The sequence below is a fragment of the Sceloporus undulatus genome, chromosome 3 (assembly GCF_019175285.1).
Source record: "Sceloporus undulatus isolate JIND9_A2432 ecotype Alabama chromosome 3, SceUnd_v1.1, whole genome shotgun sequence".
In the NCBI taxonomy this organism is placed as follows: domain Eukaryota; kingdom Metazoa; phylum Chordata; class Lepidosauria; order Squamata; family Phrynosomatidae; genus Sceloporus; species Sceloporus undulatus.
This window is the reverse complement of record NC_056524.1, coordinates 199,303,864-199,329,974: the sequence shown is the minus strand read 5'-3', so window position 1 is coordinate 199,329,974 and position 26,111 is coordinate 199,303,864. Positions and strand designations below refer to the sequence as shown.

General features: G+C 40.1%; 1 protein-coding gene across 1 annotated transcript in view; it reads left to right on the top strand.

Moving 5' to 3' along the window:
• The window catches only part of CCDC172 (coiled-coil domain containing 172), a 53,550-nt gene that overhangs the window by 12,213 nt on the left and 15,226 nt on the right, over positions 1–26,111 (top strand). The window contains exons 4-7 of the mRNA XM_042456203.1: positions 9,359–9,475; positions 11,938–12,103; positions 14,167–14,268; positions 16,944–17,046. Of these exons, the coding sequence (XP_042312137.1) occupies positions 9,359–9,475; positions 11,938–12,103; positions 14,167–14,268; positions 16,944–17,046 (488 nt within the window). The remainder of the gene's footprint in view (positions 1–9,358; positions 9,476–11,937; positions 12,104–14,166; positions 14,269–16,943; positions 17,047–26,111) is intronic.

The window sequence follows — 26,111 nt, the reverse complement described above, 5'->3', positions numbered from 1 at the left end:
AGAGTTGAAACTGTGTTCATGCTTGCTGCAGTTTATTTTCAATTGCATTTTAGTAATTTCCTTGCTTGTAATTTTATTAGTATTATTATTATTACTACTACTTGCCCTGGGTGTTCTTTCTGCAAAATCCCCTCTCAGTGAGAAAGAGGGGGAGGAGGTGGAAATGTGAGTCATTTCAGGTCTGCCTTGGGTTTTTTCCATTATTTTTTAAAAATATATAACACTTATTTTTGTTTTTTTATTTCATTATTTTTATTATTGCTTTTTATTTCATTTCATCATTTTTATTATTTATGAAGGTGAGACAGTGTGACTTTCCAAAGTGCTGTAACAAAGGTCTGCTGTAACAATGATAGTGGTGGTGGTGGTGATGATGATGATGCTTCGGTGGAAGCTCCACCCCCAATGTGTGGCTCCGCCCCTGGAGGGTGGAAGCTCCACCCTGGCATGTGGCTCCACCCCCAGCATATGGCTCCACCCCTGGAGGGTGGAAGCTCCACCCCCAGCTTCGGCCCCCCAGTTGTCTGAGGGACAGCAACCTGGCCCCCGACTCAAAAAGGTTGCCTACCCCTGCTCTAGATGTAGGTCCATGGGTTTGTGCCTTTCCTCTGAGATGTTTTCATTCATTTTTAAATTTTCTGCATCCACAGGGTTCATTTCTGGAAACCACTCATCTTGTGACAGTTTCCTTGAAGTTAACTTCTTTTGGAACGTTGTCCGTCATTCTTAAATGTTATGCATTCACAGGTTTCATTCTTGTACATCACTTACCTTGTGATAGCTTCCTTTAAAATTGAAATTGACATCTGTTGAGATGTTTCTATGAATTCATGGGCTTTCACAATGACCTGTCCTCATTCACCTGCAGAAGCTTGTTATGCTAGAAAGAAAGAAGGAAAAATGTATGCAAATATTTATAAAGCATGAAAAGGGTGAGGTTGCAAATGGCTTCCAGAATTTTTAGAACCAAAACCTTTGTTTCACCTCATAGTGAATGATGGGCTGCTGCACTCAGATATTCCCAGCTTTCATGTATTCTGCAACTTCAGTCCTTGTGATAGTTTATTTGAAGATCACTTCTGCTGAGATGTCCTCAATCATTCTTAAATGTTCTGCACAAAATGTACCTTTTGACAGTTTCCTTGAAGTCGACTTCTCTTATGATTTCCGTCATTTTTCAGTGTTCTTCATTCAGACGTTTCCTTCTTGTCCGTCACTTATCTTCTGATAGTTTCCTTTGATGTTGATCTCTGTTGAGATGTTTCCATGAATCTCTGGGCTTTCACAATGACCTCTCGTCATTCACCTGCAGGAGCCTGGTATACTGCAATGGAAACAATTCATTAAGCAATGTTTATAATGCCCAAAAACAGAGGAATGAGGTTGCAAATAGCTTCCAGAAATTTTAGAACTAAAACCTTTGCTTCACCTTGTAATGAGTGATGGGATGCTGTGCTCAGATATTCCTAGCTTTATTGTATACTAAGTCCTTCTTATATACGTTTGTCCTGTTGTCAACCAAATCTGCAAGATGGAAGGAAAGAAGTAATTCTTTTCAGTCATTCTTAAATGTTCTGTACCAATTGGGTTCATTTCTGGACAACACTTACCATGTGATAGTTTTCATTCAAGTTGACTTCTGTCAATATGTTTACTTGAATTCATGGTCTTTCTCAATGGTCTCTCTTCAGTCACCCACAGGAGCCTGATATAGCACAATGAAAACAATGTATTATGCAATGTTTATAGTGCCCAAAACGAAAAGAGTGAGGTTGCAAATGGCTTCCAGAAGTTTTAGAATCAAAACATTTGCTCCACCTCATAGTGAGCAACGGGATGCTGCGCTCAGATATTCCCAGCTTTCTTGCATTCAGGAGCTTCAGTCCTTTTGATTATTTCTTTGAAGATCACTTCTGCTGGTGATCACTTCATTCTTAAATGTTCTGCATCCACAGGTTCATTTCTAGACATCCTTCTTGTATATTTGAGTCCTTCTGTTGTCACCCAAGTCTGCAAGATGGAGGAAAAGAAGTATCAATGCAGAGCTGTCAGTTTGCACAAAAAGTAGAGGACGAATTCTGGGAGCAGAAGTGAAGTGGAGACTACTCACCCAGAGAACTGAGTTCACCTGGACAGATGTCGCTTTTGTGATTAAGGAATACAGTAGAGTCTCAGTTAACCGACCTTCGGTTAACCGACACTCTGGATTATCCGACGCCCCCCAACCTCCCCTCCCTTCCCCTCCTCCCTCTCTCCATCTTCCTTCCTTCCCTCCCTTGTTCCCTACTTACCTTCGCCGAGTCCTCTCCTGCCCTGCCTCCCTTCCCTTCCCCTCAAAGGACTCTGAAGAGCCCTTTGGAGTAAAGGGGAGGTCCGAGAAGAGGAGGACTGGCCGGGGAGCCCATTGAGGGAGAGGGAAGGCCTGGGAAAGAGAGGCCTGGGCCCATGCCAAGGCCTCTCCCTCCCAGCTTCTCTTTCCTCTTTCCTCTCCCCAAACGGACTCTCAGGAGTCCGTTTGAGGGGAGGAAAGGCCCGGGAAAGGAGGCCTGGGTGCTCAGCCTGGCTTGTCCTCCATGGCCACGGAGGACAGGCCAGGGCTGGGTACCCAGGCCTCTTTGAGGAGGCTGCATCCTTGGCCCCTGCTTATCCCCCGCGGCCACAGAGGACAGGCCAGGGCCGGGCACCCAGGCCTCTTCAAGGAGGCTTCATCCTCGGCCCCTGCTTGTCCTCCGCGGCCACGGAGGACAAGTCAGGGCCGGGCACCCAGGCCTCTTCGAGGAGGCTGCATCCAACGACTAAGGTAAGCAGGGAGGAAGGAGAGAGGCGAGGCGAGGGACTTTTGTCCTCAGTGGCGGTGCGGGTGCGTGCGCACCGCCCTTGAGGACACTGAGCCTCGGATTACCCGACATTTTCGGCTATCTGACTATCGGTCGGCCTGTTTATGTCGGATAATCAAGACTCTACTGTACTCACATTTCTGGGAGCAAAGTTCCTTCCCTGGTGATGAAGCCAACCCAACTGGAGCATCTGAAGGTGCACAGCTTCAGCCATTCGTATCTTCTGCCTATAAGGAGTTTCATGCAGCTTCACTTGACTGGAGTCATTTCTTAAATTATACAGGCCAGAAAGCAAACCAGACTTGGTAGCTGGTTTGGAAGAAGTGAGTCCAAAAGAAAGGAGTCATGGATCACAGTGGCAGTAAGAAAGAAGAGAGTTTGGAGGAAATGTGGAAATGTGTTTTTATCCATTTATCCATGCTCTACAGGCAAACCTGCTTAACCTTCTAGAGCTGCAGTTGGGAAGCAGTGAGACATTTGGGGGTCAGACTCTTCATGGATGGATCCCTGAGCATCTTCTTATCTTCCAACATGAATCCATCCTCTTCCATCAGCCTTTCCTTTTCCTTTCCACCATTTGGCCCACTCTCTTGAATGGATCGCATATCATTGTTCCTGCCTTGGCTGACCAAAGAGATTTTCTGAACATCAAATGTCCTCCTCCATTCCCTTGAGTAAATATAAAACTGCCAAGACAAATTGGTACCTGAGGCCGAAAATCCCACAAACTGTGCTTCCCTTCCTAGAAGGAAGGGTAAAATAACAACAACTGGAAATAACCAGCCATTTCCTGTCTTTTCTTAACACGAATCAGCAGTTAACTGCCTCACCCTGGGTACCTTGCAATAGCCTTAACTGCCATAGAACAATAAGCACATCACAATGGAAGTCATAGAACATCATGCATTCTCTGTTTAGGCCACAGTCGGATGAACCCTTTCAACATTTGTATGGTGTCCTCAAGCTCCTGGGAGTGAAATTTGGCTGTACGTAGAATCGTAGAGTTGGAAGAGACCACAAGGGCCATCCAGTCCAACCCCTGCCATGCAGGAACTCTCAAAGCATCCCCGACAGATGGCCATCCAGCTTCTGTTTAAAGACCTCCAAGGAAGGAAACTCCACTACTTTGAGGGAGTGTGTTCCACTGTTGAACAGCCCTTACTGTCAGGAAATTCCTCCTAATGCCACATAATGGCATTGATAGATATTCCTAGAACTAGTGGTTCTAATAGATGCATAACTTCAGCCGTTCATATCATGAGGAGGGTTACATGAAACTTCACTGATATGCAGAAAGAAAACAATTTATTATGCAATGTTTATAGTGTCTGAAAAGAAAAGGGTGTGGTTGCAAATGGCTTTCAAAATTTTTAGAACTAAAACTTTTGCTTCACCTTGTAGTCAGTGATGGGATGCTGCATTCAGATATTTCCAGCTTTCTTGCATTCTGGAGCTTCAGTCCTTGTGAAGCTTTTTTTGAAGATCACTTCTGCTGAGATGTCCACAATGATTCTTAACTTCTGTTGAGATGTTGTCCATCATTCTTCAATGTTCTGCATTTAGACGTTTCCTTCTTGTACATCACTTACCTTCTGATACTTTCCTTTGAAGTTGACCTCTGTTGAGATGTTTCCATGAATTCATGGGCTTTCACAATGACCTCTCCTCATTCACCTTCAGGAGCCTGGTATACTACAATGGAAACAATTCATTATGCAATGTTTATAGTGCCCAAAAACAGAGGAATGAGGTTGCAAAACGCTTTCAGAAATTTTAGAACTAAAACCTTTGCTTCACCTTGTAGTGAGTGATGGGATGCTGTGCTCAGATATTCCCAACTTTATTGTATACTAAATCCTTCTTATATACTTCAGTCCTTCTGTTGTCAACCAAGTCTGCAAAATAGAGGGAAAGAAGTCATTCTTTTCAATCATTCTTAAATGTTTTGTACCAACAGGGTTCATTTCTGGACATCACTTACCTTGTGATAGTTTTCATTGAAGCTGACTTCTGTCAAGATGTTTACACAAATCCATGGTCTTTCTTGATGGCCTCTCTTCAGTCACCCACAGGAGTCCGATATATCACAATGAAAACAATTTATTATGCAATATTTATAGTGCCCAAAGAGAGAAGGGCGAGGTTGCAAATGGCTTCCAGAAATTTTAGAATCAAAACATTTGCTTCACCTTATAGTGGGTGACATTATGCTACACTCAGATATCCCCAGCTTTCTTGGATACTAAACTTCAGTCTTTCTGTTGTCACCCGAGTTGGCAAGATGGAGGTAAAGAAGCACAGTACACAGGTATTGGTTTGTAGAAAAACTGAAGGAAGGTGTCTGGTACTAGAAGTGAAGTGGATAATACTCACCCGGAGGACTAAATCTACCTGGACAGCCTTTGGGATTAAGGAATACTCACGTTTCTGGAAACAAGTTTCCCTCCCTGTAAGGAAGCCAACCAAACTGGTGACTCTAATAGGTATATATAGCTCCAGCCATTCATATCTAGCAGCCCTGAGGAGGGTTTCATGAAGCTTCACTCAACATTAAAGCTGGTTTCAACATTAAAGAGAGATCAAAGCGCATTTAAAGCACCCTGCAAATGAAGCAGAAATGGCGAGTAATTCCACGAATTATTGTCACACGCCAATAAAGTGATATCGGAAATTCATTGTCACTGAAATCCCGAAAGTAAAAAGATGTGCATTCATCCTTTTTTGTGACCACTTTAATGGTGGATTTTGTGTGACGTTGTGTGAAATCGTTACACGTAATTATGAGTTTTTTCCGGGATATTCACAGGATAAACTCCCCATCTCCTTTGGTGATAAACTCCACTTTTGCTAGGATTTACCTCCTTTCAACCCTGTGTGGGCCATCCTCATTGGACTTACCTCAAAGCTTGCAATCTCTATTCCCTGCACATCTGCTTGTCAGTCACTTCAAGAATCGTTGTTGTTGTTGTTGTTTATTGTTGCGTGCCTTCAAGTTGTTTTTGACTTCTGGGGACTCTAAGGCAAATCTATCATGGGATTTTCTTGGAAGGATTTGTCCTCTCTCAATCTCAGAGGAAAGCAAAGGCAAACCCCCTCTGAACAAAGAAAACCCATAATATGTTCGCTTTAGGGTTGTGATAAGTTGGACAGACACACAACAACCACAAATCACTGTCCTCTGAACTCTAGAGTCCTATTCCAACACTCAAGCCCCAAAACCATGCTGATGCTTTCCTCCTTATTACCTTCATCATTTTATAACCTCACTTTATTTGCTATCATTCCACATAGAGGACAGATTACTCCGATCACTGCTTCTCTCAGGCTATAAGGTGTGACAGACAGGTAATATCCTCCCTGCCATGTGCCAAGACCTTGCACTTCAGGGCTGGCCTGAAGAAAGAGGCTCCTCCCTCCCTAACTGTCATCTTTCGGCCTCTGAGGGAGAGAGAAGGCTGGCCCAGTTCCATCAGGGGCTAGCCTGAAGAAGAAGAGCCCTCCCTCCGGTCCATCTGCCTTGGTCCAGGCCTCAGAGGGAGAGAAGAATGCTGGACCTGATTCCCTTCCTCCCTCACCATTCCCTTCTCCTTTTGTGTCGTGTCTTTTAGATTGTAAGCCTGTGGGCAGGGAACTGTCTGTTATCCCCTCTATTGTAAACCGCTCGGATTCCCAGTGATTGGGCGGTATATAAATAAAACCTATTATTATTATTATTATTATTATTATTATTATTATTATTATTATTAAATTAAGGTCCATTGGATACAATTACAGCCGGCCCTCCATACCAGTGACTTCTTTATCCACAGATTCAATCATCCGCAGCTTGAAAAAGCAAACTTGATTTTTTTCCATTTTATATAAAGGACACTATTATACTATGTCCTTGTATTTAATAGGATTTGAGCATCCATGGATTGTGTTATCCATGGTGGCATCCTGGAACCAAACTCCTGCAGATGCCAAAGACCCAATATATTTCTTCCTTTCTTGGAAACTTGCTAGGGACCAGTAGCTGATGTACTGTCAAATGGCCATCCCTTTGAGGAACGTTGTTCTAGATCAGTAGTTATCAACCTTCCTAATGCCGCAATCCTCTAATACATGTTGTGGTGACCCCCAACCATAAAATTATTTTAGTCTCGGTTCCTAAGAGCATCGGAAATACAGTGGTACCCCGGGATACGAAAGCACCGCGTTACGAAATTTCCGGGATACGAAAAAATTCTATAGGAAAAAACTGTTCCGGGTTATGTTTTTTTTTTCGGCTTACGAAAAAAAATTTGGTGCTTTTCGGCGCTTTTTCGCACGAAATCGCGGCTTCCAGCGCTAGCGCCTATGGCTTTTTCGGGTTGCGAAAGATTTCGGGTTACGAAGGGCGCAGCGGAACGGATTATTTTCGTAACCCGGGGTACCACTGTATGTGTTTTCCAATGGTCTTAGGCAACCCCTGTGAAAGGATTGCTCGACTACCAAAGGGGTTGTGATCCACAGGTTGACAACCGCTGATATACCCATATATTTTTAGCACAGAAACTTAATTATATGCTATTCACTTTAATAATATACAGTAGACAATAAGATGTGAATGATTATCACTTATATTCCATTTTCAAATTCCATTACAGAGGTTGGTCTTCATTTTCATGTGTACAGGAACTTCACAATCCCACGTCTGTAAATAAAGAGGCACAGAGGAAAAAGAACCTTAGGGTTCAAACATGTTTTGACATCTATTTCTCAGAGACTGGTTGTGGTCAAAGAAATGCTCCCAGGGAATATGAATTTTGGCCTCTTCCAAAAAAACTAGGTAGCATGTAATTAGAACTTGAATTATAGCATTCTGCCTTTCAAGGTTCAATGATCCCTCTTAAAAATGCTGTTCTAGGTAAGTAGTTTAGGGCAGAATCCCGTACTGAATATTTGCCCAGTCAGCATAAACTCCAATCATGTTTGTCCAGCATATCCCAACTATTTCTGTGCTGCTACTGAAAATGAAAATCCTTTCTTCAGCAGCCTGGATGGAATACATAAGTCAAGGAGCATAGTGCTTCTTTTCCTTTTTCACCAACCTGCCCATTCTTAAGGCTTCCCAAATTAAGTTTTTCTTCTTTGCAGGAAAGCTGAGCCATTACCATGAAATATGCAGCAAAATAGAGGAATGAAAGTGAGTGTGAGTCAGATCAACAGTTGGTAGGACTATACAGGCTGATTCTTCATTATCCAAGATACTTGGGAGCAGAAGTGTTTTGGATTTCAGAGTTTTTCAGAATTTGGAATATTTGCATACACATAGTGAGATCTCTTGGAGATAGAACCTAAGTCATAGCATAAAATTAATTTATGTTTCATATACATCTTATTCACATAGCCTGAAGGTAATTTTAAACATAATATTTTAAAAAGTAATTTGAGCATGAAACAAAATTTGTGTACATTGAACCATTAGAAAGCAAAGGTGTCACTATCTCAGCCGCCCATGTGGACGATTTTGGATTTCAGATTTCTGGATAAGGGATACTCAGTTTGTACCTAGTTTAAACATACTTTCTGTTTGCATTTTAAAAGGGGTATTTAGGTAATCAAGGGCCTCTGTTCATATCATTTTGTTGTCATTATTGCTGTAGTTATTATTATTTATTCTGTTTTATACTCCTCCCTTCTTCATAAGGGTGCATAAGATACTTGTAACTTCTCTGATTTTTATTATATCTTAGAAATGTGTAAAACAGCAGGGAGTGAGGAATGTTTAGCTAAATTTTTAAATTTCTGCTCAAACATTTGTGAAATAGAATTATCTCTCTCATATTTGTAGAAGCAACCACAAAGTAATCTTCTATTTTTTATTAATAAATTCCAGCCTGTGTAGTTTTATTTGTTTTCTTCTGTTTGAACATCCCTGGATACTATAGTACTGAAAAGAGGAGAGAAAACCTGACAAGTTCTAGATGTTTTATTCCTCTGGGGTTTCTGGGAGTTTAATCCTTGGTCATTAGGGTTACTAAATTCATATTCTTAATGGGGAGATTAATTATCGGACATATTCAACTCTAAATTTTGGCTTTTGTCGGCAGGAGATAGAATATCAGAGATGGTACTAAGTCGTGAGATTTCAATTTCTTCACCAGCTAAAAATGCTGCTCTGCGCTTAGTCTTCTTTGTTCCTCTGAAGCCCAGAAACAGGATGCATTTATGGTTAATTACATTATACCATCTTAATCTGGAGCTTTGAGTCACATATTTGATTCTATGCAAATATGACAGTAAAGGATATAGTTTCAGAAGGCTAGTCAAATTCTGACATTGCCAGAGATATATTGCTGATCATAAAGGAATGGCATGCCACGTTTTGCTTTTAAAATCTGCATCAGTTTGTCATATGTAGAACTTTATATCTACATATCCATAAATATATGAATATAGTTTGTGTGTGTGTGTGTGTGTGTGTAAACTGCCATTGTTTAAAATACCAGTTATACTCAATTTTTATAACTAATATTTTTCAAAAATTATTTTTGTAGGTTCAGCTGCTTTCTGAAAAGTTCTTTCACTTGGAGATTTTGAAGAAAAGGGAAGAGAGCTTAGAAAAACAGAAAGCTGAGCTTCTCTGTCAGAAGAGTATTCTACTTGAAACTTTCGTATGTTTCCAATGAGAATATTTTAGAGCAAAAGGCATCAACTTTTTCAGAATCACCTTTGTTTGTATAGTGGGAGTAGTTCTGTTTCAACCGAATTTAAGTCAGGCTGAGATCAGATATTATATTCTTACTCACCAAATGAAGACCAGTTTAGATCACTGATTTCTATTTATTGATAAATCATTAGGGCAGCCATATCTTATCATAGAGAGAATACTAGCAGCTAGAAAGATGGTTATTGAGTTACACTATGTCTTTTAATTATACATTTGAACAGGATGTTTGTGTGTATTTGCCTTCAAGTCACCTGTTCATTTAAAGCAACCCGGTGAATTTCATAGGGTTTTCTTAGACAAGAAATACTCAGATGATTTTGCCAGTTCCTTCCTCTGAAATATAGCCTACAGCACCTGGTATTCATTGGTGGACTCTCATCCAAGTACTAACTTTTAATAATGGTACTTCTATCTTTGCTGATTCTAACTTGCTTCAGTGTAGTTTAGCTTTGTTTACAGTTTATTCTGAGGAAGGAATATTGTTTTGTAAAACATGTTGGGCAGTTTTTAATAAATATATACTGACATTTGGAAACCATGTTTCCCACTTGGTATTGTTTTGTTTTTAATGCCTTCTGCTGTTCTTTTTTTCCTTTCAGTTAAACTAATGAATTTTCATTCTTAGTTTGTTTGATAAAAGGTTTTAAAAATAGATCTGAATCCTTGTTGTAAAGCTAACACCCCACTAGTTTCATCAAAAAATTATATTTACAATTAATTGCATGGGAATATGATGCTATTCATTTTCAAAGCACTTTAGATGTGTAACCTTTATTGCATCTGTGCTCACAAAAACATATTATTTCGTTAAGTGCGTTGTTTTGCTTCAAATTATACCGAAATAAGAAGTGCTTATTTAAAGCAAAAATGATTGAGACTACTGAGTAAGAGACATGTTTCATCCATTGTTTGTGAACTAACTGTATTTGGATCCAAAATCTGAATTTTTCTTTTTGCTGCAGATCACAGGTATTTTTAACAAGTAAACCTCCATAGGATGTGGGGTATATAACTCAGCAGTACTATATGCAAAAGTGACTTTGGGACTATTGCTAATCATAAGTTAAACATGAGCCAGCAGTGTGATGCTTCAGCAAAAAAGTGAATATTATTTTAGCCTCTTTTAATTGGGACAAGCAAGATGAGGGAAGTAATAGTCCTACTATATTACTATGTTTCAGTTCTAGACACTTGTTTTAGACATGTTGGAGCAGGTTCAGAGAAGGATAACAATGGCCCAATTTAAACGGGCCTTTGCGCTGCCCCATCACGTGCTGGGGGTTGGCCGAGGGTGCAGCGTCCATACCAGCCTCACCCCTACCACGTGATGGGGGCATCAAAATGTGGCGCCCTGTACACACGGGCGTCACCATTTTGACGCAACGGATGCATAGCATCTGCACGTCCCGTCGCGCTGGTGATGTCACGAGTGCGCCATTTGCACACTCAGGCGTCGCAAGTGCAGCGCAAAAAGAACCTGCTTTTTGCGGGTTCTTTTTCCGCCGCCGGGAAGCCTCACCGTTTGGCAGCCGAGGCTTCCTGCTGGTGGAAATGGAGGCGGTGGCAGACCGTCCTTTTTGGGCGGTCTGTATCCTGCCAGTGACAAGAGCTGTGAGGAACAAAACATATGAGGGAAGGTTGAAGGAGCTGGGCTTGTTCAGCTTGCAGAGAAGACTCTTAATGCTTTAAATACCTCAGGGGCTGTTACAAAGATGTGGGAGCAGGCCCATTCTCTGCTGCTCCAAGAGAGTAAGGCCAGGTTGGAGTTACAAGACAGTAGATTTCAGTCCAACATTAAAAGGAACTTCTTGATAGTTGGAGCAGTTTGGCAATGGAATCAATTGCTTAGAGAAGTTGTGGGGTCTTCTTTGGATGTCTTCAAAAGGAGGCTGGACATTTTACCTGATGGAGATGCTTTAGCTGTAGATCCTGCACTGAGCAGGACCTAATGACCCATTAGGCCTTCTCCAGCTGTATAATTCTATAACAGTTTGCGTTTTGTCAATAGGAATATGGTATGGTTAATTTATCTCTAAAGAGCCAGGGTGGTATAGTGGTTTTGAACATTGGACTAGGACACTGAGAGATCAGGTTTGAATCCTAGCTTGGCCATGGAAACCCACGGGGAATCTTGAGCATGTCACACTTTCTCAGCCTCAAAAGGATGGCAAGGACAAACCCCTTCTGAAGAAACCTGCTAAGAAAACCCCATGATAAATTTGCCTTAGGGTTGCCGTAAGTCAGAAACAACTTGAAGGCACACAACAACAGCATAGCTCTGTGTATGTGTGCAAGTGCACATGGGTACACATATGTGTGTATGCAAATTTCTGTTTTATTTTAACAAATATTATTTTTCCTGATACACCATAATGTTTTTTAAAATTTATTTTATCACATTGTTAGATGGAGATCAAGAGAAAAAATGCCACAGAGGATGACAAATTTTTGAAGGAACTTACAGACTTCAACAATGAATATGCGTTAACATCCAATAGGGAGATCTTAATTAAAAAAAGAATACAAGCTGAAATATGTGAACTGGAAGAAAAAGAAAATGTTTTGAGAAATGGTATGTCTTGAATTTAATTATTTTATCTTGGAATATCTGCAAATATAAATGGCTATGCTGTAGCTCTGTGGCATTACAATTTTATATTTCTCTTCCAAGCTGAAAAGTCCTATTAAATTTTAGGGTAATGATTTGCCTAGACTGAAGAACAACACACTTTACTGGGGCATCAAGCATGGTCTTTATAGGCAACATTAACTGCAAACTGTGCTGCTGTAGCTGGACATGGGTGGTCAGACGTATGGCTCCTTCCAGTCCTTGTTTCCATGCACTCCATCCATGAGACATTACTGTAGAATGAAGAGAACAGTTAGTGTATTCACCATGCAGTTTTTCAATACTTTTAGACAACAAACAAAGTCAGTAGCTATCTCAGTTTGAATTCTTAAGTAGTGGCTCTTGGTATTTTTGTATCCATGAACTATAAACACAAATTTGCTATACTGGCCAAGTATAATTTTCATCCCCCTCCCCCCTCCCCCCGTCGCTGCCAAGAAAATATAGTGTTACATGAAATCCTGCAGAGTTTTGTTTTTCTTTTTAAAAAAACCAAACAAACCTCACATTAATAGGATTTTCCATTAATTTTGCAGTCAGTACAGATATCAAAATTATCATTGCTCAGTATGAAATCACTCACTCACTCACTCTTCAGTTAGTAGATAGCGTTGACAAGGGCAGTGGTGGCAGCAGTAGCTGATGGGGCAGTTTCAGCAGCACATAGTAAAAACAATAATGATGGTTTCTGCTGTGGTTGAATTTTGTTTTGTTTTTATCTGTGTTTGGGATTTATTGATGAATATACTACACAAACGGACCTTGAATTTGAATATATAATGTTTGAAAAGGGTTGACTCTGGTCTGGAGGTAACAAAGGAAAGCCACAGAACCTCCCACTGCTGTTGTTCTGGAAATATATACCAGACAATATATATCATACTGGTTTTTTTTAAATGACTTATGGAACATGCATGCAGTACTGTATTGCCAAATCACATAAATGTAATTGACACATTTCCTCGAATCAGCCTTATATGAACAAATATTGTGGAGGAGGAAGAGCAAATGTGATCCCAGAATTTTGGAAAAGCAAATTAAAAAATAAATACACCTCATTAGTACTATGGAAACACAGAGATACTCCTGTAAGGTACCTAGTTATACAAATATTAATAATAAACATAATTCTCATCCATATATCATCTTTATTTCAGGTTAACTAACCAAGGCTGCATTCTGCTTCTAGTTTCTGTGCAAATACATAGACAGCTATGATACTGTATGAGAATATGAACTGCTCACTAATGTTTTCCAACAGTAAAACATTTGTTATTTACTTGATTGTGCCAACAAAGAACAACATGCCACAATTTGTCAGGCACACAGATATACTTACTGGATCGTAGTAACACATTTCACCAGATGATTTTAGTTTGCCCTTTCACTTTTGTACCTAGTAATTCAAAAGAGTTTTAAAAGAGAAGACAAGAAACAGCAGTAGTTAATCCATTGCTCTACAAAGTTCAAACTATGCTGTTAGATCTCCAGAAAATATACTACCAAACATAAACAACAGCAATGTGTGTAATAAACTTTTGTTAGCTTTTTTCCTATGTGTTACTTTTGTAGTCCTGATTTTGAAAGCGTATAATATGTGGAATATGTATTTTTGTTGATAATAAATAACTTGTCTTCTATTAGATTTTAACATTTTAACATTTATTATTATCTATCTATTAAAGTATATGTTCTGCTTTTCCACAAAAATGATATCCAGTGACAATACATGCAGAATTAGGAATAGTTCATGTAATACTGTAGTTAAAATTTGTATTTCAGTTATTAAGAAATAATTCTGCATGTATTTATTAAATACATCATAATTTCTTGGAAAGCTTGATTCTCTCTACCTCCCTCTTTCTCTCCAAATACGTGTGTCTGTTCTCTTTCATAATAGCTAGAGAGGAGGATAAGTATAATATCTAGAGAGGAGGATAAGCATTGAGGTTGTGTAGTGAAGATATCTTTAATGGACTCTTGACTTAAAATTATTACTTTCTTAGAAATAGAGTCAATGGAGCACAAAAATGCTCAATTAAAAATGTTTCAGCTACAAAAGAATGAATTAAAAGAAGATTTATTTACTCTCCAGAAGAAACTCAAAGGTATTTTATTTGTCCAATGTTCAGTTAATTTAATGTTTAAGAATGGTTTAAGAAATATATCTGGTAAATTATCTTGTATAGAAAATATTGTATGACAGATAATGTAATGAAAAGCTGCTCTGATATCCATTTGACTGAAGAGCGGGGTATAAATACTAATAATAATAATAATAATAATAATAATAATAATAATAATAGACAATATCATGGGCAGGATCCAAAAGTGGTTGTTCACAGACAAAATGCAAATCCTGTGAAACTGAGGGAAATGATTCCCTTTCTCACTGCAGCTCCCCATAGAAACCCTCCAGAGCCAGATTTTGGACAACGTGAAGTGGGAGGGAAGTTTTAACTACCAACACAGGACTAAATTTAGTCTCATCTATTTCATCATGTTTTTAAATGAATACAAATTGTAAGATGAATGCACAAATAAAGCAATCGTTTTTTTAAAAAATTGATGAAGGTTTCACATGCATTTTCCCATTCTGCTAGTGCTCTTTGTGTTTCACTGTTTAGGTTTATGCTAAATCCAACTGGAAAATATTTTAACGTTAAACTGTTACCCAGGATTTGTATTCTAATAATAGGATGTTCTTTAAATATTAATTTTGTAACACACAAGCTGATAAGCATAGGAGGGTGCCTTCTATGGAGTCAGACTACTGATGTGGCTATGAGCCATCATACCACCCTGAACACACAATTTCATCTGATTTTGGAGTCTAGGAAGGGTGAGGCCTATACCAAAGATCTTCAAGTAGGTCTAGAAAAAAATCCTGTCTAAAACCTGGAGAGCTGCTGATATCAGAGTTGACAATAGTGGGAGAGAGAAACCAATGGTTTGAATCAGAGTCATTCAGAGAGCCCTTCCTGTAGATGCCAGCAGACTGCACTTGGGACATTCTGCATTAGAAACATGTATCCTGCCATTGAGCTATAGCCCTTCCTTGAAGTATCTTTTATAAAACAAAATTGTTCATTATAGCATTATGTAATTAATTAGAACAGTACCCATTTCAACTGAGTTTTGAGCTGGGGTGAGACTGCTTTGGTCATTTGGCAGATGATCTATGCCCCAGCCCACTTAGTGTTGACCTTTTGGGATAGTATCTTATGGACCACCTGGTTAACATGGACAGTAGAGGGACCCTACTGCAATCCTGGTGTTTCTTTTTAGGTTCATACTGACAGATCACAGTTCAACACTGTAGCATTTTGCATATGCTGTGCCATCTATTCTGTTTGTTCCCTGTGTTATTCAGTATATACATCATGGGTAGGGATCGTACAGGCCATATTTGGCTCCAGCCCCCTTTTTGTTGCCTCTCAAGTTCCTACAAGCCCACAAATCATTCTAAAGTCTGATGGCCAAAATGTCAGTGTAAGTGACAGCTCCCCTGACTTTCAAACTGGCTGAAAATATAAAGAATCTGCCAAAAACAGACGAAAACATGGCAGTATTGCACACCAGAAGTAGTTTCTTCTCACAGGCTTTTGCTTATATTTAATCTGACTGTCTGTGGACTGCCATGGGGGTACAAGGATGAAAATTGCCTCCCCAGCTGTTTCTCAGTCTACATGGGGCTGCTGGAAGAAGTACTTTGGAATTTCAGAATGAAGTGTAACAAATATGCTGGTAACACTCATCTCTATTGCTCCTTATTGACTATCACCAAGGATACACTTGATACCTTTAATGTTCTCTTAATTTGATAGTGAACTAGATCAGTGGTTCCCAACCTTCCTAATGTCGTGACCCCTTAATACAGTTCCTCATGTTGTGGTGACCCAAACCCATGAAATTATTTTCATTGCTACTTCATAACTGTAATTAAATAGGTGTTTTCCAGTGGTCTTAGCAGACCTCCATGAAAGGGTCATTCGACCCACAAAGGGGTCCCGACCCACAGGTTGGGAACCACTAAACTAGATGAACTAGGCTGAAATTAAACACTGAGAAGTTGAAGGTGATTTTGGGTGGTAGGAAGGGCTCAGAGATTTGGAATCAACCTGGATGATCAGGTTCATAGCCTTGGTACAGTATATTCCTTTACTCTGTACTGTCTCTGGAATTCCAGGTGGCAAAGGTGGAAAGAAGTGGTTTTGCACAGCTCTATTTAGTGGGTCAGTTATGACCTTTTTAGAAATAAACTGACATACCAACAGTCTTTTCTACCTTTGTTACATTATGGTTACACTATTGGAGTACTCTCTATGTGAAGAGTCTCCAGAAATTTCCATTGGTGAAAAATATGGCAGCAAAGATGCCAAGTAGTAGATAGTAGTGAACTGGCATTGGTTGCCAGTTTCACGTTGGGCTCTTTTAACAAGATGGTTTTAAACTTTAGAGGTACAAGCTGCTTGGGGACTCATTATTTAAGGGACAACCCCACCCATTCTTTTATTAATTTATTTAAATATTTATATCCTAACCCATTTCATTTTCGGGAGAGTAGAAAGATGCATCCCTTCACTTTGGCCTTTTAAACTCTTTTGATTATTTAAATTATTTGAAGTATTTGAAGTCTACATTGAATTCTATACTGTCTTCAGTAGGTACTTATTTGGGCAGCCATTAGTACTATTTTTTTTCATTGAAAGTTGGGATTATAATGTGATAGTACCTATTGTATAATAAATATGTAATATAAAAGCCGTGATTTCTTTTTTAGGTTTTGAAAATGAAATCAGAGAAGCTAAATGTACCACAAAGTATTTAGAAATGGAAAAAAACCAAATTTCTGAAAAACCTCAGACTGATCCAGAATGTGTAAGGTAAATATATTTTGTTATAATGCAGTAAGTTGTATCTATGTGTCTGCCAAGCCTTCATATTTAGTCCTCTATGAGTGCTTAGATCTGCACTGGGGTTTGCAAAAAAAACCCTATGGAATACATTTGGGGGGGATGCAGTGGGAGCTATGAGGCAAAGAGAGAGAAAGTTCCATTGTGCAAGTGGAAGTCCTTTAACCTAAGATGGTGCAGCTGGCCACTCATGCTCTTGTATGCTTAAACAGAAAAAAACATATGGTGCGTGATGACACCGGCAGCTGCATCTCACTGGCCCCAAGGCGTGTGGTCCAAACTGCTTCCACATTTCAGCATTCTTGTACTTACTCTGTGCAGTTTATATGCTTGTTCAATGATATGCATTTTCCATGTTAAAGCAAAGAATCAGAACTTTTTGTTTCAGTTTTTAGTGCTGTTGCACAGCTTTGTGTCAGTTTCCACCCAGTTTGCATTGTATTTCATCTAAACTGGTAGGCTTCGAGTCGGTTAGAATCCACTTTATTTTGCACATTGCAGACAATCCCCTAATAACCCCATGAATTTAGCAGGATGTAACATGTACTTTCATGTATGTATTACATAGCAACTCACACTTTAGCACTTAAATATACAGTGCGCACTTCCCTTATGCAGGGATCCGTTCCGGGGCCACGTAAGGGAAAAAACATTTATGCTTGAGCCCCATTAGAAGTAATGGGGCTTGTGCACGTGGCGCGCCCCATTACTTCTTCCTGGAGCACTAAGGCTTCTTCTGGCACAGGCTTGCAGCATATAATGGAAGCTGCATAAGCCGCACCCATGTATAACACGGGCGCACTGTACTGAGTTCAAGGAGGAATCGTGCTAGGTAAGGAAGGATAGAATTGCAGCTTTCGGTGGTCTGAGATCCTTCTCTAATGAATGAGCTTTTCAACAGGGCAAAGCAAACAGGTTTTCCAATCTCCTTTCCCTATCTTCACATGATGCTGGAGCATGAACAAAATCCTCTCAATGAAATATGCTTTGCTTCAGAATTTGTGTGTGAAAGCAATACTGTGTGGATGACACATACATCAAAGAGAAACTCTAAATGGTAACAGAATCTGCGTGTCCGTAAACTGATATGGTACAGCAAACTACAACTTGCTTTTGCATTATTTATTCTATTATAGTACATTAGCTTTTTCTGATGTATGAGGTTGTCATCTTCCTTTTAAATAATACACTTCTCCTAGAGTATCTTGCTATTGCAGTGTCATTTAACATTCACTACAGCATAATTAGGAGAGTGGTGTTTACTTTTAAGCACAAAAGTGCTGAAGACCAAGGTTAGTTACTGTCCTTAGGTTTGCAACTTCCCTGTTGTGATTTTAATTGAATCAGTAAGATTTTCAAATATAAGTATTATAAAGGCAAAAAGATTGAAAAAATACCCTAATATTATTAGGGTTTTTCAGATTGCTGTATTTTGGACACAGTATATAATAAGAATTAAGATTCACTGATAAAGTAGTTATTTGTTTGGAAATCTTGTGACAATTAATAATTGAGAAAGAAAATGCTTCTACAATGCTGAAATTCTACTGTCTGTGATGTAGATTTATTGGTAACCTATCATTTTATGCATCTGGCTTCCTTCAGGGGCCCTATTAGGAAAAAATGTACAATTATTCAGTATAATTATCATAGCATTATTCAGGTGAAAATTATATAGTTTTACATAGATCTGTTCTATTTTCTTAATCAAAGACAGAAGCATTTGTATGTATTTGTTAGGCCAAGTCCTTCCAAGAATTATCCAAGATCACTGTGTCTTCAAGTGGACTCTGACTTAGGATGACCCTGGCATAGGAGGAGACTTGATATCATTTATTATTATTATTATTATTATTATTATTATTATTATTATTATTCCATCTTTCTTCCACTACAGAGAAAGGTAGCTATTGTCTTCTGCTAAGGCTGAGAGACTGAATTGCCCAAGGTTTCTATGACTGAGTGGGGATTTGAACCATTTTCTCCCAGAATTACAGCCCTCAACACTCAGACCCCTGTATTATACTAACTGAAAGGACTATGCTAGTTTCAATGCTAGTAATTTCCAATTAAAATTTGTCTGTTTTTTCCCCAACTGAAAAAAGTGAAGCAAGTAAGTAATATATCCACTGTTATCTATTTAAGCAAATAGTCCTCTGAAATATCTGAGTGCCTGGAGGAGCCCAGTCAACCCTTACAAAACAATAATACATAGACTCTTTATGTATTTCTTATAAAATGTACATTGTGATGGAAAATATGATAGGAAAATAAAATAGATCTATGTAACTAAAGAGGAAATGCAAGGAGCCATACTTGCCTTCAACCTCTGAACAATAAAACCAAGGTGTCTCATTTCCAGTGAGTGTGGCAGAGATTCAAATGTGAATATAGAATCATACAATCATAGAGTTGGAAGAGACCACAAGGGCCATCCAGTCCAAACCCCCTGCCATGCAGGAACTCTCAGTCAAAGCATCCTTGACAGATGGCCATCCAGCCTCTGTTTAAAGACTTCCAAGGAAGGAGACTCCACTACACTTCGAGGGAGTGTATTCCACTGTTGAACAGCCCTTACTGTCAGGAAGTTCCTCCTAATGTTGAGGTGGAATCTCTTTTCCTGCAGTTTGCATCCATTACCCCATGTCCTGTTCTCTGGAGAAGCAGAAAACAAGTTTGCTCCCTCCTCAATATGACATCCCTTTAAATATGTAAACAGGGCTATCATATCACCTCTAAGATAAAAACCAATTAAAGAGGTTTTTTGCCCTTCCCCTCCTTTTCTACTTAAAAAAAAAAAACAGATTGGAAAGGATCAAGTAATCAGTTCCTTCCAAAGTTACTTGGAATTGAGAGGCAACACCTATGGCAGCTCACAAATGGAAGACAAATAGTTGTCTTTGCTAATTTCCAGTCCTCAAGTCATTTCCTGTTTCCTTTAACCCAATAATGGTATCATTGCACAGACATGTAAAGATGGAGGTTTCTTTCTTTCTTTTTTATTTTATTCTGGCCTGCTGCACACAGTGCCAATCATCTTTGCTGCTGTATTTGGGAAGGTGTATTTAAAGAAGAGGAAGGAAGTTGTGTCAACAAATATTTAAATACTGTAAACTGATGATAGTTTTTTGTGGGTTTTTTTTGGGCTATGAGGCTGTGTTCTAGAAGATTTTATTCCTGATGTTTTGCCAGCAACTGTGGCTTGCATCTTCAGAGAATGCTGGCATTAATTAACATTAATTAAATAGACACCCTGTTTGTCATTCAACAACAGAACAATACACAGATTAACATGTAAATCACTTCCTCTCAACCAGCAGTATATATACCCTCTTCCATGCCAGCATTCTCTGAAGATGCCAGCCACAGCTCCTGGTGAAAAGTCAGGAATACACTCTTCTAGAACATGGCCTCATAGCCTGAAAAACCCACAAAAAACTATGGATGCTGGCTGTGAAAGTCTTAAACTGAGGATACTTTTCTTGATTGGATTTTAGTCCAACCAGGGGTTGGACTAAAATGCAATCCAGAAAAGTAGCCTGTTTATTTAAACCTTTTCACTACAACTTCCCACAACTTTTTTCCTCTTAGACATAGCTGTTTGGATTTTGACTGATCTTTCAAAATAGTGTGCTATTTTGCATTCTGTATATCTTGACACTAAATCAGGAAGTCATAACATCAATAGGTCTGGCAGGAAGACAATGCAGCAGGAAAAAGCTGCTTCCATATGAATTGGTTGACTGATTAAAATGTTCGATTTTTTATTGCGTGTTTTATAAAAACTATTCATTCTGTGGAATCTCTTTAGAGTGATTTTATTTGTTTTATTCAAAGAACTAATTAAATATGGGATTACTTAGTTACAAAGTACAGCTGGTGAATGTGACTTACTAGCATGTTGACTGTGAACTATGTAAACAAGACCAAGTCTAAGAGGATGTTGCATTTGGGAAATTGACAAAGTATGTTAGTATTATTAACCCCATGCTAGTTGGAGTCAGCTAACACCAATAAATAACCCTTTCCTCATGACCACTTCATCAAGAAGGTGAGACTTCTGATTCCATTTGCTTCTCATATGTTTCTGGTTGCACTTGACTGGCCTCTAGTCCCCTTCACAATAACATGGCATTATTTGGTGCATTACAACCAAGGTTGTATGGCAGAATGCTGCAACTTTCATATGACTGTAAGCATTGGGTACAGATTTAATTTCATACTTTATTGTTTTAAGTTTCACGGTTACTTCTTAAACTTCAGTACAGTACCACTGGGGGTTAAAGGCTCATTATGGAACAGAAGGGGAGCAACTGTCATGACATTGGAGTTTGTTTGTTGTATTGTTAAATTCTGCATAATAACAAATCCCTGACTAGATTACAAAAAGCTCAGAAATAAATGCATCACTTTCAGGTATTTGTTTCATTTTGCCCTATGTGGAAATATTAACCTACTGTACTGTTTGTTTTAGGATTACAGAAGTAATGAAACCCTGTGTGGGAAATGTACACTAGGAGTAAGGAGGAGTTTGTTCCTTGTGGCTATGCCACACAGAGTACATGATTTTAAAGGCTTCTTTCAGCTCTGTCATTCTATGATATTGGTAGTCAGTTCACTACTTGGATTGTGGAATAGTAGGTTCCATTGAAGGGGTGCTTCAGTTCCCCGGCCTTTTCTGTGCGTTCCACTGAACAGAAAATCTAGGTCCCCCACTCTGCCACTCACAGCTACCAGCTTCTAATATAGCCAGGAGGCTGGAAATAATAACAGCAGAAGATATTGTACTATATGCATTTTCCCTAAATAATCTGTCAGTTAAAGCTGTTAACAGCTATAGTTTACTGGCATTGTTGAGCTACAGTAAACATGGAAACTCCTTAGGAGAACAGGTTAGACTGAAATTGTATTTTGCAAAGGGTTATTGGTTTTTGTGTGTGTCTCCCCCCCCCCCCCGCCTTATTGAATATATACTTCTACATAATTACAATAGACCCTAGCATAGTTAAATAAGAATACTTGAATGTAGACTGGTTAAGTAGTGCCTTTGAAGTTTAGAAGGCTAAATTAGTTTAAATTCAAGTGTAATCCAGCAATACAGTACTTGTTCATTGGCAGTGGAATTAAAATTCTGATGTCCTCCAGCTATTATTCTCTGCCTTGCCAGTTTCTGCCCTGGCCCTCAGCCAGCACTTAGCAGACAATCATAAAGGAGACAGAAGGCTGTGACATCTCTACTGATCAGTGTCACTGGGACACCAGAGTAGATATTAGCCTGCACACACAGTCTGTAGACTATGGATGCAATAATTTTAATGAAAAAGGGAGAATCAGAGATGGGGTCAGGTGTGATCATTACTCCTAGCTATTCAAATCCTCAGAGTACTCAAGGAAGAGCTGCCAAATCAGGTCAGTGATGTGCAAGGGGGGAATAACATAAAGGGTTGGATTGTGATGTTATATATGCAATACCTGTGATCTGTGTCTGAGTTACAGCCCCTCCTTGACTTGTTTTGTAACAAAAGAGAAAGAAATTAGAACTGTCATATCCTCTTAAATAGAGAGAAAGATATTTATTGAAGATCTGACAGCTTAAAGAGCCTTTGAATTAACAATGACTCAGCCAGCGTTGCTATCGTCTGAAGGAGTCTTTCCAAGATCTGACTGTACAAGCCAAGGCCTTCCCACAACAGCTACTTTTCCTGTAGAACTTAGATGTAGGATAGATCCTGAAGTAGGTATAATTATTCTAAATGCCTATATGAAAAATGCTGGACATTTTTCATAGAAATGTGAAGTTGAAGGCTTTCATGGCAGGCATCCATAGTTTTTTGTGGGTTTTTCAGGCTATGTGGCCATGTTCTAGAAGAGTTTCTTCCTGACATTTTGCCAGGATCTATGGCTGGCATCTTCTTGCCTGGAAAGGAGTTGGGTACATATATTGTGTGACCTGGAAAGGCAGGAGTGATTTGCATGTGTCTTGTTCTGTTGCTAATCATCTATGACTTGCTGGAGGAGGAGAACACCGACCTGGCTTGTATGACAGAAACCTGGCTGGGTGAGGATAGTAGCATGACATGGGTCAACGCCCTCCCAGCTGGGTAAACTGTTCAGGAGCAAGTCAGGGAAAGTGGGCGAGGGGGAGGTATAGCCTTAGTCCATAAAAGTACCATCACCTTGATCAGGAGACCTGTCCGGAAAACGAATCACATTGAGTGTATTTACCTGACCTTGAAAGCTAGGGACAGTCTGGGGATTCTGTTGGTCTACCGTCCACCCCATGGGCTAACAGACTCCCTTGCCGAGCTGACACAACTGGTCTCGGAGCTGGTGCAGGAGACTCCCAGGCTTCTCGTTCTGGGGGACCTCAGCACCCCCTTCGAGGCTGGCTTATCAGATCTGACAGGTGCAGCTCAGGAGTTCATGGGTTCCATGACCACCATGGGTCTGTCCCAACTAGTATCAGGTCCAACACATTGTGCTGGTAATACACTTGATGTGGTCTTTAGTATGGACAAGGAACATCCGTGGATGGAAGTAATTCAAACCTCCGCCCTGTCATGGACAGACCATTTTCTGGTCAAGGTGGGGTTACTACCCATATCCCCTTCGGGGGTGGAGAACCTATTAAAATGGTCTGCCCTCAAAGGCTGATGGAACCCAAAAGGTTCCAAGAGGCCCTAGAGGGTTATATGGTTGGGAATGATGGTGATTCTGTCGAAGTCTTGGTTGATACCTGGAACAATGATCTTACCAGGGCTATAGACATTATTGCTCCTGAGTGTCCTTTCCGGCCCGCTTCCAACAAGAAACCATGGTATACTCAAATCTTTGAAAAATGAAGCGGGCTGCACAACGACTAGAGCGCTACTGGAGGAGACACCACTGCTTATCTGACAAGTCACGCCATAAGGCTTTCCTTGGCTCCTATGGCGTGACAATCGATGTAGCAAAGAACTCATTCTATGCTACTCATATTGCATCAGCAAAGTCTTGTCCAGCAGAGCTGTTCAGAGTGGTTAAAGAGTTAACCCAGCGTCTTCCCACCCTGAACCCACTTTTAGAACCAATTAAAGCCTGTTGTGACTTATTGAATGACTTCTTCGCTGATAAAATCTCTCAGATAAGGGTTGATCTTGATGCCGGTATTACAACAAAAACTATAAGAGAGGCATCCAGTGACTCTGTGGACTACATTAGACTGGATTGCTTTGAGTTTGTAAATACCGATGAAGTGGACAAGCTTCTTGGATGTGTAAGGAAGACATCATGTCCTCCCGATCCTTGCCCGTCCTGGCTGACCGCCCAGGGAGGGGATGCAGTAACAGCACTACTCCAATCTATAATCAACACATCCCTCAGGGAGGGGATATTTCCATCTGAGCTTAAACAAGCGATGGTTAAACCACTTTTGAAAAAAACCTTCCTAGATCCCCTGATAAGAAAAAATTATAGACCGGTCTCCCTACTACCATTCTTGGGCAAGTTGATCGACAGGGCAGTCGCCTTCCAACTCTGTCTTGGATGAAGCCGATTATCTAGACCCATTACAAGCCGGCTTCAGGGAGGTATATGGAGTTGAGACTGCCATGGTTGCCTTGGTTGATTATCTCCGTCTGGGCATTGACAGGGGAAGTGTGACCCTGCTCGTGCTTTTGGACATCTCAGTGGCCTTCGATACCATTGACCACGGTATGCTTCTGGAACGCCTGAGGGAGTTGGGTATCGGGGGCACTGCGCTCCAGTGGTTCCGTTCCTACCTCTTGGGCAGATTCCAGATGGTGATGCTGGGAGACAGCTGCTCTTGTAAAAGAGAGCTGACATCTGGCAACCCTCAGATCACCATCCTGTTCCCCCATGCTGTTTAACATTTACATGAAGCCGCTGGGCAAGATCATCCGGAGACATGGGGCATGGTGTTATCAGTACGCTGATGACTCCCAAATTTATTTCTCTATGTCCCCAACTGCTGCAGTGACTAAGGATGGCATCTCTCCTCTAAATGCCTGTCTTGAGTCGGTAATGGGCTGGATGAGGGAAAGCAAACTCAAGATGAATCCAGAGAAAACAGAGGTGCTTGCGATAGAGACTCCTGGTCCAGGGATGGAGATTTGTCAACCAGTCCTGGATGGGGTCACACTTCCTCTAAAGGACCAAGTTCACAGTTTGGGAGTACTCCTGGACTCGTCTCTACAGCTGTCATCTCAGGTGGACGTGGTGGCCAGGAGTGCATGGTACCAACTTCGGTTGATACGCCAACTGCGCCCCTACCTGGCTCAGAGGGACCTTGAAACAGTGGTACAAGCTCTGGTAACTTCTTGTTTAGATTTCTGTAATGCGCTCTACATGGGGCTTCCTTTGTACCAAGTTCGGAAGCTTCAATTGATCCAAAACGCTGCAGCCAGATTGGTCACAGGTACATCCAGATCTGACCATATTACTCCAATACTAAAATCATTACACTGGCTGCCAATCAGCTTCCAGGCCCGATACAAAGTGATGGTTATTACCTTTAAAGCCCTACATGGCTTGGGCCCGAGTTACTTGAGGGAACACCTCTCCCTACACAATCCTCCCCGCACTCTCAGAACATCCGGGAAGAAATTATTGGAACATACAAAGACCAGACTAATCACAACTTCCCAGAAAGCGTTCACAGCCACAGCCCCCACACTTTGGAATAACTTACCGGTAGAGATCCATCTCATCACCACCTTAGAAGCCTTTAAGAAGGCACTTAAGACAGATCTCTTCCAGCGAGCCTATTCACCTGATCTTTTATAGTGGATCTTACAGAATTTTTTACACCTGATTCAATAATTCAGACACAGACAACGACTTGGCTATATTAATGATTTTACTGTATTTTGGCGTGTTTTTATTGATGATTTTATGTAGTATTGTGTAAATGTATTGTTTGATTTTATTGGTTGTAATCCCACCTCGATCCGCAGGGAGAGGCGGGAAATATAAATTATTATTATTATTATTATTATTATTATTATTATTATTATTATTATTATTATTAATATACC